The sequence below is a fragment of the Periophthalmus magnuspinnatus genome, chromosome 22, assembly GCF_009829125.3.
Source record: "Periophthalmus magnuspinnatus isolate fPerMag1 chromosome 22, fPerMag1.2.pri, whole genome shotgun sequence".
NCBI classification, from domain to species: domain Eukaryota; kingdom Metazoa; phylum Chordata; class Actinopteri; order Gobiiformes; family Gobiidae; genus Periophthalmus; species Periophthalmus magnuspinnatus.
In genome coordinates, this window is record NC_047147.1 from 11,434,595 (window position 1) to 11,448,087 (window position 13,493).

A 13,493-nucleotide genomic window follows, 5' to 3' on the forward strand; every position below is an offset into this window, starting at 1 on the left:
ATGGGAGTATTGACAGCCACTATAAAGCCTGTGAGAGCCGATCAATAATGGTCGAGTGAGTTCCCTCAAGCAGAAGTCATCTTTGAAGCAGCCCTGCATATAATGCCATGTATTACTTTGAAGTAGAGCCATTGTGTCGTCAGTAATTAGGAAAAGACACTGCTCATCACTCTTCATTATGCTGACACTTTAAACACATCATAAATTAGTTACATACCATTTATGCACCCATCTTTTGTTGTTTTTGAAAAAACTGATTACATGTTTTTAAACTTAATTTGGAGTTATAAAAAGTAAAAATTAGGGGACATGCCAGTATGTTATAACACATTTTTTATGTCTAAAAAAATCTGGAGGAAAATATGTACTAGGTGTTTAGGAAATTTTACAAGGTAGTTACTTAAATACCAAAAAGTTTTAAGTAATTAAGTTATAGTAAAAAAATATTAGCTTTTCAATATTTTTATACATTTCAGAGCTGTTAACTATATAGTCAAAGTCACACAGAATTAAAACCACTCTAGTTGCAAAAGATACCTCTCTTTCATATTTGCTGTATCTCGGTCACATCTCCCCAGCGCACTGAGGTCCAGCCTATCTGTGCTCTGCACCCCGGGCATTGGAACAGACAACAGAGAAGGGGACATCAGAGGGATAATACAATTGGAAAAGCTTTACAGTGTGTAATGATAAACCTGTGTGTGTGTTCATGCCCAAAGGAACAAGCTAATGGGTTTATATCTTTCTGTGATAGCAATGATATGGAGGCTTTGTGATTTCATTAAGGCTGTGCGTGTGTGTCCACGTACGGCGAGATGGGGACACAGATAGGTCACTCTGATGCAGTTGTTATTGTTAGGGGCAAGTGCACACGGTGGCACAATCGTGTTTGATGCTATTTATCTGCTCTTTAAACTAATCCTGAAATGAAGAGAAAAAAGTATTGAAATTCTAATCACCACTTTTTCACCAGTTCACCTTAATCTGCTGAAAGCACATCACAACGCATCAGTTGCAACTAGGAAGCCCTCAAGCAGCCAGCATAATCCTTATTTCACACGCAGGGCATAAACCACCGTAATAATAATAGATTAGACAGATTTATTTTATTGTTATCCCAAGGCTATAAAACAATATTTGCCCACACCATAGGCGCAAGGTATAGCCATGTATGCCACATTAAAAATGACATTTATATAATTTCATATGAATAAAATGTCCCTTTGAGCAGGATTCTGAAGTGCTAAACTCTTCAACATCCTTGTCTCAGCGTCAGTAGCCTACAATATAATGCTTTCTATAACAAGGCACCACAAACATAATTCGTTAACCAATATGTAATTAATGGAAATGTAGATTTTAATAAAAGCAAATATCGTATGGGTACTGATGCCTTTCATGTTGGCCATAATATTTCATCAACTTCCAAAAAACATATATTCAGCACTGTTTGTGATTCATTTACTGGTAAGACCATACTAATGCTGTGGTTTATTATTTTATATATCAAATAGGCAGGAACCAATAGGGCTCACACACACTTCAACTTCAGTTACATTTTGTGGATATGTGCGATCGCCCTGGCTGAATCTTAAACAGCTCATCATTTGAAAATGCTTACATTCAGATGGGTAACCCGACAACATGCATCCATGTACTGGGACGCATAAGCGGCGACACACTGCAGATTAGCTTATTTACCAGTCGGAGGGGGGTCCGAGCTGAGAAGGTGTGCTGACGCCGCTGATGGCTCTAGCACATGTGTCCGCACGAGGAGACACAAACTGCCACATAGACAAGTCATTACAAGAATCATACATGCCGAAAATTAGACCTAAAACATGATGAGATGCATTGAAAGTAATAATAATTTTCACTCACTCATTTATCCTCTGATTTATCTATTAGGAAAAGCAATATCTACAAGTTAGGTTGTCCTTATTACCTAAATATATACAAAATTACTAATGCAAAATTGTAGTTTCCAAAAATGTTTCTATGATAGTAAAATTTGTTTAAATAACAATGGAAAACAACTCTCTGACTAGACTTTAAGATGCCTTATTACAACATACATATAAGAAACTAAACTCACAATATAGAAAAGGTAACAACTCCAGTAGCACCAGTAGTGGAAGAACATAGACATAGTTTTGAATAACATATGGGATCATTTGAAAAATGTAATGTATGTAAGAAGTGAGTTTTTTACTTACTATAAACCAAGAACATTTAAAATTATGCTGCTACAGAATGTCACTTACACACACTTGTGACACAGGCATCCAGCAAGCAGCAATACCAGTAGTACAGACACAAGACATAATTCCCAAAGGAGACCAAGAAGAGATTAGCAGTGACCCGCCTCCTCCTCACCCTGTCCTTTTCATTTCCTACATTTACCCGATGGGAAACCATTAAACTTAAGCACCTCCTTCTGCCTGCATTCACAGTCATTTTCATAACTAAAAGAGAAGGATGTTTTTAAGCTACAGATATCTAATGTCCTAATGTCATTTTGATTTAACAATTACATTTTGTCTTATTTCTAATACGTAAAGGCAAAGTAATGAATTTCCTTGTGAAAACCTGCTTTATCTCATATCGTTATAGTTGGCAGAGCCCACTCTTGCACCACAGCAAAGTCAGAAGAGGTGCTCCTTCCACAGAGAATAGGTGGCGTAGAGAATAAAGGATACCATGACCCCATTTTAGCATCACCAATAACAAAATGTCTTCAATTTGTAAGGTTGCGCCCTCACCTTTTTACTGTGGTGAGGGACACACACACTCCTTGTCACACACAGCAGATTGTAGCCTGACTGGGACAATGGAGCCTATTGTGGGGCCTGGCACAGAAAGGCCAGGCAGGCCGGTAGGCGTTTGGCTGCTCCCTCTGTGTGTCTATGTGTGTGTGGATATGGGGGATAATAGCACTACATGCCCAGAGCTGCCATCATTTCAGTGGGAACAGAGTGTGAAAGAGACACACACAAGCCCATAAAACGCACAAACGCACAACCACAGCACTGCTATCACACCAGGCCATATGCTGACCCCAGCCTCAGCACAGCTATCTCTGCCAATCAACAACTAGAGGGGCTGTCCCACGCACACAACGGAACGACCAAACACGACAAAACACTCTAATCCGAAGAGTCAAATATATAGGTATAACACAGGCACCATGAAATACATACATGTAAACCAATGGATGACATGTAGTGGACGATAATGCCCATTAACACTGGCTGGCAGAGTGGAGTGATTTTTGTGTGTATGTGTGTGTGGAGGAGCTTAGCATCTTTCCAACATTGTTCCCCAGAACCACAATCACCCGAGAGCAGATGGAGGCTGGCCACACACACGGACCCGCGCATATCCTCTCGCACAAATATTCACTCTGTATACAGTCATATGTCAATCAGATGGCCAGGCAGCTGCGGCACAGACACACAGGTGAACCTTTGCCCAAGCTGGTGACAGATCGCAGCAACGGACTGAAGGACGTCTGGATGCAGGACTCCACACTGCACTTTTCCAAGCTAAAACTTTAAATGTACTTTGCTTGAATACACTAAAAGTACATTGCCTACAGTATTAAGATTTCCATATAGTAAAACAATTTAATGAAAGAAACCATAAAAGTACTGCAATTCAAATTACATGGTTTGCTGTAACTGTTGAACTGATTACTTCAACTACGGTAATACTGTCTATTTAAAGTAATTTTCCATTACTTTTTGCCAGATAGATACTTGATAGTGATATATTACACATATTGCTGTATATCAGTCACTGTTGAAGGTCTTGGACTGCTTTTGTTGCTGCAGAGAGTTGATATGCAAGATAGATCTGTGCTTACAAACAACTGTCCCAGGAGCCTGGCACCCTCTCTGTGTGGTGTGTATGCCTCCATGTGTGCTTGAGAGATTTTGGATGGTTCTAGTCATGGTGAATGAAAGATCAGAGAAAGAGAAAAGGCAGATGGACTGCCCTGAGGGCCAGGGAGACAAAAATGAGGGAACAGAGGAAGACAAAAATGCCAGTTAACCAATGACACACTTAGGCCTGCCAACTTATCCCCCACAAACCTCTGTGTCCAACCATCAATGCACATACTCATGCCGTTTTAGTTAGTAGAAGTCAGCAGAGAATATGAGCAAAAGCCGAGTTCATATATGTAGTTCAATTGCTTATGAAATTATACGATCAGGTGAAAAAACTATAAATACTAAAATATATGTGCAACTCAAAATAATAGAACTAGTAAAGAAGATGGCCCATGCCTCAAACAATAATAATTTGTATACTTAAAAAAAAAAGCCTTTTAAATTTGTGGACACATAAAAAAAACAACAACATGTTTCTCTAAGCAAAAAAGACATGAATGAAACCAATGAAAGCAAAAACTGAATGAAAAACAAAGTTATATGAGAAGACACAGAGCAGACATCTGATAAAAAGAAAAACAGAGGCATCGAGATAAGGACGGGGCTGTTAAAGAGACAGAAGAGTCTAAACAGGGACAAAATGGGACAGAAAGATGAAGATGATAACGTAAAGTGTATGTGCACGAGCCACAGACGAGAAAAACATCGCACAATGAGACAGGGGCGTCTCTCACAGAGCTGGGGGAAGAGAGAGAGAAAAAAGTGACAGTAATAGAGCACAGGAAAGGGAGAGCTGGAGTGACTGAAGAGCGGAGTACAGAGGTGTGTAGCTCCAAGATGGAGAGTCAATAATGACTGATTACTGTAATTCAGCCTGTCAGGGACATCGACCTGCTGCTACTACCAATCAATACACACCAGGACACAGGCAGCCACACACAAACACCTTTCAAGACACTGACCACTTCATGTGTGCGGCCCAGCACGTGGACAGGACACAGCAGAGACATACAGGTCCACAGGCTCAGCGCGGACAGAGGGGGGTAGGCCTAAATTGGGACAAGTATATGTTCAAGAATCTCAACACACCACAAACTTACAGGTAGAAGCAGCTGCATTCAACACTGCAAATTATAATACTGACAGCAAGAGCAAACCTGAAGACTGTGAAATAATGAACATAATAATAGTAAATCATGAAGTAATTAATGAAACTATACAATTTATTTCATATCATAAGTAAAATCTATTTTGTTCCATTGCAGATATATTATTAAAGCAGCTTAGATGCAGACGGCAATGTAATTTTCACCCTAATTATCACGCATGTTTATTTTACACAAATGTACACAGAATGAAATTCAGAATAAAAATTCTGCAGCTTAATACTATATAAAGTGCTTAGTTTTAAGACTGAAAAAAAAATAAAATAAAAAAATACTAGCACGCTAGTTGTTATCATTATGGTGATGACAATACTTCTGAAAGTTGTGAAATACCCTTATAATATAGCTGTTGTAAATAATTTGTGAGTACCTGCATTAGCATGAGAACAGTGCCTTTCTTTAATTTTGTTAAACTTCTAACAAAAGTGACTTACCAAGAGAGATCTTATTCATGTTTTAGAAAAGCTTAAAAAGGATACAAATTTTGATAGAGAGGAATGAGGGATTTCAAGGCTCGACTGGCATTGATGGCTGTGGCTCTGACCATTGTGGGTAAAATCTTCATGTCCACTATAGCACCATCAAACAGTGGTCCAAAGAATGGCACCTTGAGAAAAGAAGGGAAATCACATACATAAGCCTTCCCATGATCAAGTGAATATTGAACTATTGAGGCTTTGGTTTATTGATTTATGCTTGCTAGTGGAATCCACCATAATCATTAATGTCAGGACTTTTATCAAATTTATTTGTGAAGCAGATCTCCAAGCCATGCACTCTGTGACTGAGTGCAGTGCTTTCAGGACCACAACCCAGAGAATATCTCATGTTACTTGTTTTTAGATTTATGATAATTCAATATTTTGTCCTGTAGAATGAATGAAACTGAATACAGTTATATCATTAGTGTTATGGTATCTATGTCACAAAGAAAAAACAGAGTTTTATTGTGTTAAGTCTTTCAAAATAGAGTTATGCTGTTGTTGTTGTTGTGGTATTAATGTCACAGTGTTTAAGACTGAAACATTAACCAGAGCTCCAGACTTGAGGGCAACGTCTATCAAGGTTTTTCATTCAAGGAAAAAGTTCCTTAAGTCAGACATATAACTGCAAACTTATGGACTTCAGACAGACATTTAAATTATTAGATTGGCGGTTCTCAAACTGTGGTATAAGTACCCCCAAGGATATGTGGAATGATCCAGGGGGTCTTTACTTGGATGTCATTAATGTATTGTATAAAAAAATACTGTTAGTATTAGATACTGTTTTACATATGCAGCTCCCACTGACATTTGGGAGTTTGGGAAACACTCTTCCCAGACTGTTTATTATACCTCTGGCTTCTTGAGTATGTGGATGGAATACATGTGGTTCTTCATTGGGTAAATAATGATTAGCACATCTCCAAACTCTGTGGGGATGATTCCTCGTCTGTAATCTCGGGAATGTTCTGACCAAACAATGTGGACTTCATCATTGCCCAAGTGTCTGAGCTGAAAGAAAGAAGGAGCACAAGAAATCAGCACAAGGTACTAGAATAAACATTTGATGTGCCTTATAAATACAAAACTGTAAATCAATGCCAGAACACAGGCTAGATGGTCAATATCCATCATAAGCCAAGGCTTCGTAGTATGTGTGCATGTGCTACATGTGGCCCTGAGGTGATGGAGTGAACAAGTGAGGCACAGAAAGGTGACAAGACAGAGTGAATGTGCCCAAAAGATCGAGCTCAGACTGAAGACGAATGGGATTAAGTCCAATGTTCTGTGCACAACGTTCACTCAGGAGGCAATACCCAGTGCACCTGACAGCTTTGTCATTAACCTTCATGTCTACAAAAATGCCTTTTGATGCATGGTAAGTGGACTCACTAAACCATAAGACCAATTCTAATACCGATCTACCGGAGAGGGGGTAAAAACAGTACTGTGACAGGGTGAAAGGCTAAAACAGCAATGCAGCTATAGTTCAGGGGTGAATAATACGTTTCTGTTTTAATATGTGGTTGCACTTTAACCTTTTTAGTAAATAATAGTATGTCTTAGAGCCTGTGGCTTTAGTCTTTACATGAATACGGATGTATTTGAGGACACAGACATGAGTGTGCGTCTGGTGGGGTTAACCACTTCTGTGTGTACAAGAGCATATGTGTTTGATGGGGCCATCAGCTGATCAGGGAGACGAATGGTGTCAGACCAGACGCTGATAATCCAATCAGCTGCCTGAAGCAACATGATAGGCCAAGAAGCAGGAAGTATGATGTGATTAAAAGGACATTACGGCCATGTGCACAGCGCCAAGAGCCTGGGGGATGACAGGTGTACACATCGGCACACGCAGCACACCCTTGCACATTAAATGCGTTAGAGAGAATTAATGCAACATTTATACATACAAATCAACATAAAAATCAACAGATGTGTGTAAACCCATGTATTCATAACCGTAAGTGTAATTTTGTTATGGCCAATGCTCTTTACCCAAGAGGGTTCCTTAATTTGATTAGGGAAAATTTCCACAATACACACAATGAATATTAAAAACACTTATTTGCCAATATTATTTATAAGGACTGTCCAAAGAGAATCAAAGATGGATACAAAGATTGTTCTCCAATTATTTTTAGAGTAATCAATTCTGCTGCTGTCATGTGATTCAGTGAGCAGCATTTGTAGTGTGTTACCTTCTTGGTGAGGTTGTGGTCCTGGTCATGAGGCATGCGTGTGGAGACATGGTAGATCACCTCTGTGGTGGACGTGGCATAATATGGTGTGGTCTGGCCTGTGCTACGATTGCGCTGCAGACCTCCCATAAACCCACAATGAGTGGTGAGATCCACCTAAAAAGAACAGTTAAAAGACATGCAATAAAACCACAGTACTAAGAACTAGTATCAATCATACTAGCGAGGGACTTTATTGTTTCAAGTTGCACTTACCTCCCAGCCCAGGCCTGATACAAAGTCCTCATAAGCTTGGCTGCCTGCTGTGTTGGTGAGAATGGAGTGTTTGTCCTCTTGACCTTCAGCTACATAAAACACTGCAATTTTGTGTGTCTCGCGGCTACAAGAGAAAACAGCCATAAGGCTAATTAATGGGCTCAAAAGAAAAAAAGTTTAACACATGTGCAAGCATTATAACCTTTTTTAATATGGGGAATTAAATAAAAATCTGTCTTTTAGGAATGTAGTTATGTATGTACAAAGAAATACTACAAAAAAAGACATGCCACTAAATATTAAAATAACCTACTGAACATATCTCCATTTAACTGATGGAATAATTGACAGTGGTAAAAGTGAAAAATGTTCATCTGTTCTTACCATTGCCGTGAATCCAAGTTCTTCAACTCCCTCAGTAATTTCTCATTTTTCCTCAACAAATGAAAGCTACACCTGCAATGCAGAAAAAATAATGTACTATAGTCATCCATACACACAATTTTAGGCTTCAATGTCTACAAGCTATTGAGTCTGTTGCTAAATGACTGGTTGCCCCATTTTTTTTTTTTTTTTTAAATCAACCATGGATAGTATGTGCCAGGTAATATGACATGGGGCAGGACTGGCAAAATAAAAGAATTCAAACATCTGGGAATACAAAAGTCAGTGTAAACAATAATCTTCACAAACCAACCCTCATCTCCCACATATTTTCAACAATAGTGGATTCTGATTTTTAATTCATTTCTGTTTTTCTGTCCCCATTTTACATTTGTACAAAGTGCAAAACCGTATGACTAGTCCAGAAAAGCATCCAGGAACCAGTCACCAACCTCAACACCCCCAAAAATAAAACCAAGACTCGATCAGTAAAGCTTGGAGTGGCCTGATAATGACACATCATTCTCGTTGCTCTTTGAGTGAGGAGAAAAAGAGAGAAAGAGCGGGAGATAAAGACAGGGAGAGAGAGAGCAATTTGCTCTTTATTAAACTGATACTTGGTAATGGCCTCATTCTCTGCTTTCAAAGACTCCATTTACACCCTGGATTATAGGGAAAAGCATAAAAGGGGACACACATGTGCAGACACACGGCGCGCAGGGGTGAATGTCAGCATCTCCTGTGGGTAATGCCCCACATGAATACCTTGAGAGACAGATGGGGGCAATAACACATAATTAGTTAATCTGTTCTCCTGTTTATTCACCTAAATACTTCATTTTCACCCCTCCTGCTTTTTTCATATTCTCTTGATTATTTTGCTCCATTTCAATTTTTGTTTTTCTCCGTCATGATGAATACACGAGCACCATTCATCCTAATTCACCACTTCTCCCTCCATCATTCTTTTCTTTGACTACAGCCTTTTTATCCAAACTCTAAATGGGCTTAGTTTGATCAATAGCCTACTGTATTCATTATGACAGTCACAGTCTCTTGGACATACACACACCGGCATAAATGCATAGTGTTAAGAAATCTATTGTGCATGCTCAATGCAGGCAGTGTAATTCTAAGTATGAAGAGCCATGAGTGTCCATTAGCTGGCGAGGCACATCTATCATGATACCTTCACATTGTGTATTTTAACCCAGAGTCATTGAGGGGATGAAATGTAACAACATGTGAAAAGAAAGCATGAGGTCCAATTAGCACAAAACTTTATCTTCATCTCATTTGCATGTAAGGCCTGCTGTACAAAAACAACTCCCACACACCATACTCAATACAGCCTGAAAATTTTAAAATAATAAAAAAGTGCTACATTCTTTATCCAATGGTAAAAAATGACACAAGTTCTTTATTCGTGAAGCCTAATACATATAGTAAAATTCTTTAAAAGCCCTAAAGAGAGCTATTTATTCATTCACTGTAGTAATGGGCAATACTACACATATAAAAAATGCACACATACACACACAAATATATACCCACACACGCAGATGCGCACACACACGCGCACATGCACCCCCCCCCCACACACACACAAAATCAAGCAATAATTTTTGCCCTCATATTGATCAATCATAATTTGCTATTTGATTTTTGTCTTATTCATAAACAAATAAAAATGTCTTTCAATATACATTTTCAGAACATAAACAACTTTACGTTACGTTTATGTTCCCAATTAAGACTAAATAAAAATCATCAAATGTTCGCAGGGTTCAGACTTTGGAAGGATACTTTTACTGACAGGATTGGTTGCATATAATTGAAAATTAGGGCTTTGAAATTATGAAAAATTTAAATTGTTTACCATCATCCAATGGAGGGAATGAATTAGAGATAACGGAATCTTGATCTCTGAGGATTAATGAAACTTGGCTGCCTCACCTCTTTTCCCAAGAGTTTAGACCCAGTATGTTGATCAATAATCTGCAGTAATAAAAGGCCGATTGTGGTGTCTCGGTATCCGGCTCAGGATGTGGCATGGCTCTCATATTCAACTCCTCACCTCTCTGAAATATTTCACACACACACAAAAAAAATAAAAAATTAAAACACTTCACAATATATTATTAAATGGATCGATAGACAATATTTAGAACAATATATACATGAAGAACAAAGTCTTTCTCAGCTGCACTCTGCTTCAAAATGGCATTTATCACATCATTTTCCTGCTTCTCTGAAACACAGGCTGGAGGTGGTGCAGGAATGTTAAGTGGCATGCCTGGCAAGAAAATGAAGGATACATGTCACACAAGTCAAAATGTTTGTGACAATTTTGGTAAGTTCCTGTCAACAAATATACATCATTGTTTTAATAAATGGACATGTGTACCAGCTCGTTGCAGACACTCAGGACTGGAGTATCCCATGTATTGCAGCATTTCATCCAGGGCATCTTCTCCTTCCCTTAGTGAATCCCATGCCGGCACAGCCTCTCGACACACACGCTTAGCTAATGGTGGGGCTAACGTCTGCTCCAGTCCCGGTTCAGGTTTGTCGTCTTCATCATTCACTTCCTGTTCCTTCTTATTTTCCCCATTTTGCTCATCGTCTGCTTCAACCTCTTCTTGGTCTCCTTTCTCCATTTCAACAACTTTCCTCTCTTCCTCTTCTTCCTGTGACTCCTCCCTCTCATCTTCTTGGAAACTATCTTCTTCCTCTTCCTTGTTTACTTCCATTCTTTTGGGCAGACTTCCTGGTGGGGTACGTAAATGGAGGTTTGTAGTGTGAGTTGCCTGTATATGAGTCAGGAGTGTATGTGCTGGGCTGTTTGGGCTAGTAGGAGGTGGCCCATAGAGGACAGCGGAGTCCCAGGAGTGTTTTCCAGCAACATCTCGGACAATGACACGAACACAAGTAGGAGCTGAAGACAAACCAGCGGTCATGCCACCTCCTGGTACCCCTGACTCTGACCGGATCTAGGAATCAAAAATATGAATCATGATTTATTAGTTGCATAAAACTGAAAAATGTATATTACCCACATATTAGTCACATACCTGAAGTACAGAGAGTAGTGTAGTTCCATTCAGAACCAGAAATTGTAGATTAGGTGAGTGGAAAAGTTCTGGCCCAAGATCTGCACTCTCGCAGTATGGATTGTCATGGTTTTCACACACCTAACAGCCAAAATGAAAAATATTCTTATATGGAAGGCTTAAAGCTTCAGAATTACAACTATTTCTAAACTGCAAGTCAAGGAGCAAATGCAACAAATTCAAACTTTAGTTTTTCCCATACTGTTCATCCCTGCTTAAACTGAAATTACTTTTTGATCAGATTTAAATGCACAAGGGCAGTACCTGACTAGACAGAGTAGCTGGCCCTCCGGACATGGGATAGTGTCCGAGGTGGTTGACAAGGTGATTGATGACTGTTCTGGCTGCGATGGATACTAGACCCTGTTGGATACGACTCCGAACTGTTGACACATAAATATGACACATAAAGTTATTAACAAGTATTTAGAAAAGCAGAAGAAAACACAAGAGAACTTGTAGAGTTTATTCAGAAAAAGTCATACACCCAGTGTGTACATAGTTTATCCCTGCTGTGAAGAAACAAATGCCATCACATACTGTGTTGCCAGCAGATCCTGGCTAATAAACATTATTACGGACACAGCAGGAGACAGCTACTTATTGACAACTGTGTGTAGAGTACAGATATGTATTGACTTGACATTCTCAACAAACTCCGCAATCCCAGAAAAAGTAAAGAAAATACATTAGAAATAAAATGTAAAAAATTACTCAAAAATAAATATTGAGAATCAAATGGATAAATTGGGTTGATTTAATAATATATGTACACAGAAATAGAGATACAAAGTCTAAAGAACACAATCTGAAGACAGGAGTAGCAGGGGCATGGTCTATCCAGGTGCTCTAGTCATTAGACTAGTCACTATGTCCTGGTGTCACCCAGCAGGGGACAATACACAGTCTCACACGGACTCGCAGTGCAGCCACATACATACACAATATGTACTGAGAAGCTGTGGTCTCTGAGGCTGTGGGTCACACAGTGCCACATGTCTTAGTGACATTGGGGACATTTATGAGATCATGAAAGCTGGGATTAGATTGGTTGTATGCAAGTTTAATATTCTTATGTGTTTTGTTTAGATCATCAAATTGTATGAATGCATGTTTTTTTGTTTCTGTTGTCAGTATTCTACCATACCCAAGATTAAAAAATGTGAATCTAGTTTGCTTGAAATGTAAAATGTTACTTTTTAAATGTTAACACTTTGTGAAGCATAGGATCTGTTTTGCAGTCATTTTGTTTTATATGTAAAGTTTATTGTAACCCCCTGTGGTGTGAGTTTTGGGGTGGAGATTGAAGGTGGTGGATGACATTTTTATCAATAAAATCAACCAATCTTTCTTTATATGGACATTTTAAACTATACCTTCTGTGACAGGCTGCAGTTTGGCAGAGCGCTCTGACTCTGGACTGTGGAGAGGTTCTGGTTCTCGCAGACATTCTAAAGGTAAGAATGGGTCATAGTCTGCAGTGAACAGGTCGGACAGCTGCAGGGGGAAGTATTTGGGACTATTGAATGACTGTGCCCCGTACACACAGCCATGTAAGACCTGTAGAAAATGGTTCCATGTTATGATTTGTACCATTTTGGTTTTGTTTACTGAATCATATTAAAGCAGATATAAGCATACTTTGTAAATACAGCTTAGAAGGGTCTTTGTGGGTTGGTCTTTCTCTGGAGGGCTCCTTGAGAGAACAGGCTGAAGGAGCGTTTCTGGAGGCAGAGCCATGACCCAGTCCAGAAGGCACAAGAGCAGAGACACTACCAGCTAAAAGACACACAAACACGTGTACACATAATTAATAATATTGCAGGAGGTAGAAACTTGGACTAAATTACTACAATACAATATATAGAGACAATAATGTAATATCCGATTACCCTTTTGTCAAGTTCATGTGGAGAGGACTCAGTAGCTGGTAGCAAGTAAGTGATTGTGGCGATCAAAATCTGAATGATGGTATGAAAAATTATTATTAATC

The 13,493-nt window shown here is 39.1% G+C and overlaps 1 protein-coding gene across 3 annotated transcripts in view; it reads right to left on the reverse strand.

Annotated features, from left to right (window-relative positions):
- The window catches only part of ralgapa1 (Ral GTPase activating protein catalytic subunit alpha 1), a 38,952-nt gene that overhangs the window by 9,617 nt on the left and 15,842 nt on the right, over nt 1–13,493 (reverse strand). For all 3 annotated transcript variants that reach the window (XM_033988824.2, XM_055231344.1, XM_033988827.2), the window contains exons 31-43: nt 13,393–13,461; nt 13,142–13,279; nt 12,877–13,060; nt 11,765–11,883; nt 11,462–11,581; nt 10,795–11,380; nt 10,568–10,683; nt 10,344–10,468; nt 8,388–8,459; nt 8,004–8,127; nt 7,749–7,904; nt 6,397–6,555; nt 5,539–5,666 (exon numbers count right to left, since the gene is read on the reverse strand). In XM_033988824.2, the coding sequence (XP_033844715.1) occupies nt 5,539–5,666; nt 6,397–6,555; nt 7,749–7,904; nt 8,004–8,127; nt 8,388–8,459; nt 10,344–10,468; nt 10,568–10,683; nt 10,795–11,380; nt 11,462–11,581; nt 11,765–11,883; nt 12,877–13,060; nt 13,142–13,279; nt 13,393–13,461 (2,096 nt within the window). The remainder of the gene's footprint in view (nt 1–5,538; nt 5,667–6,396; nt 6,556–7,748; nt 7,905–8,003; nt 8,128–8,387; nt 8,460–10,343; nt 10,469–10,567; nt 10,684–10,794; nt 11,381–11,461; nt 11,582–11,764; nt 11,884–12,876; nt 13,061–13,141; nt 13,280–13,392; nt 13,462–13,493) is intronic.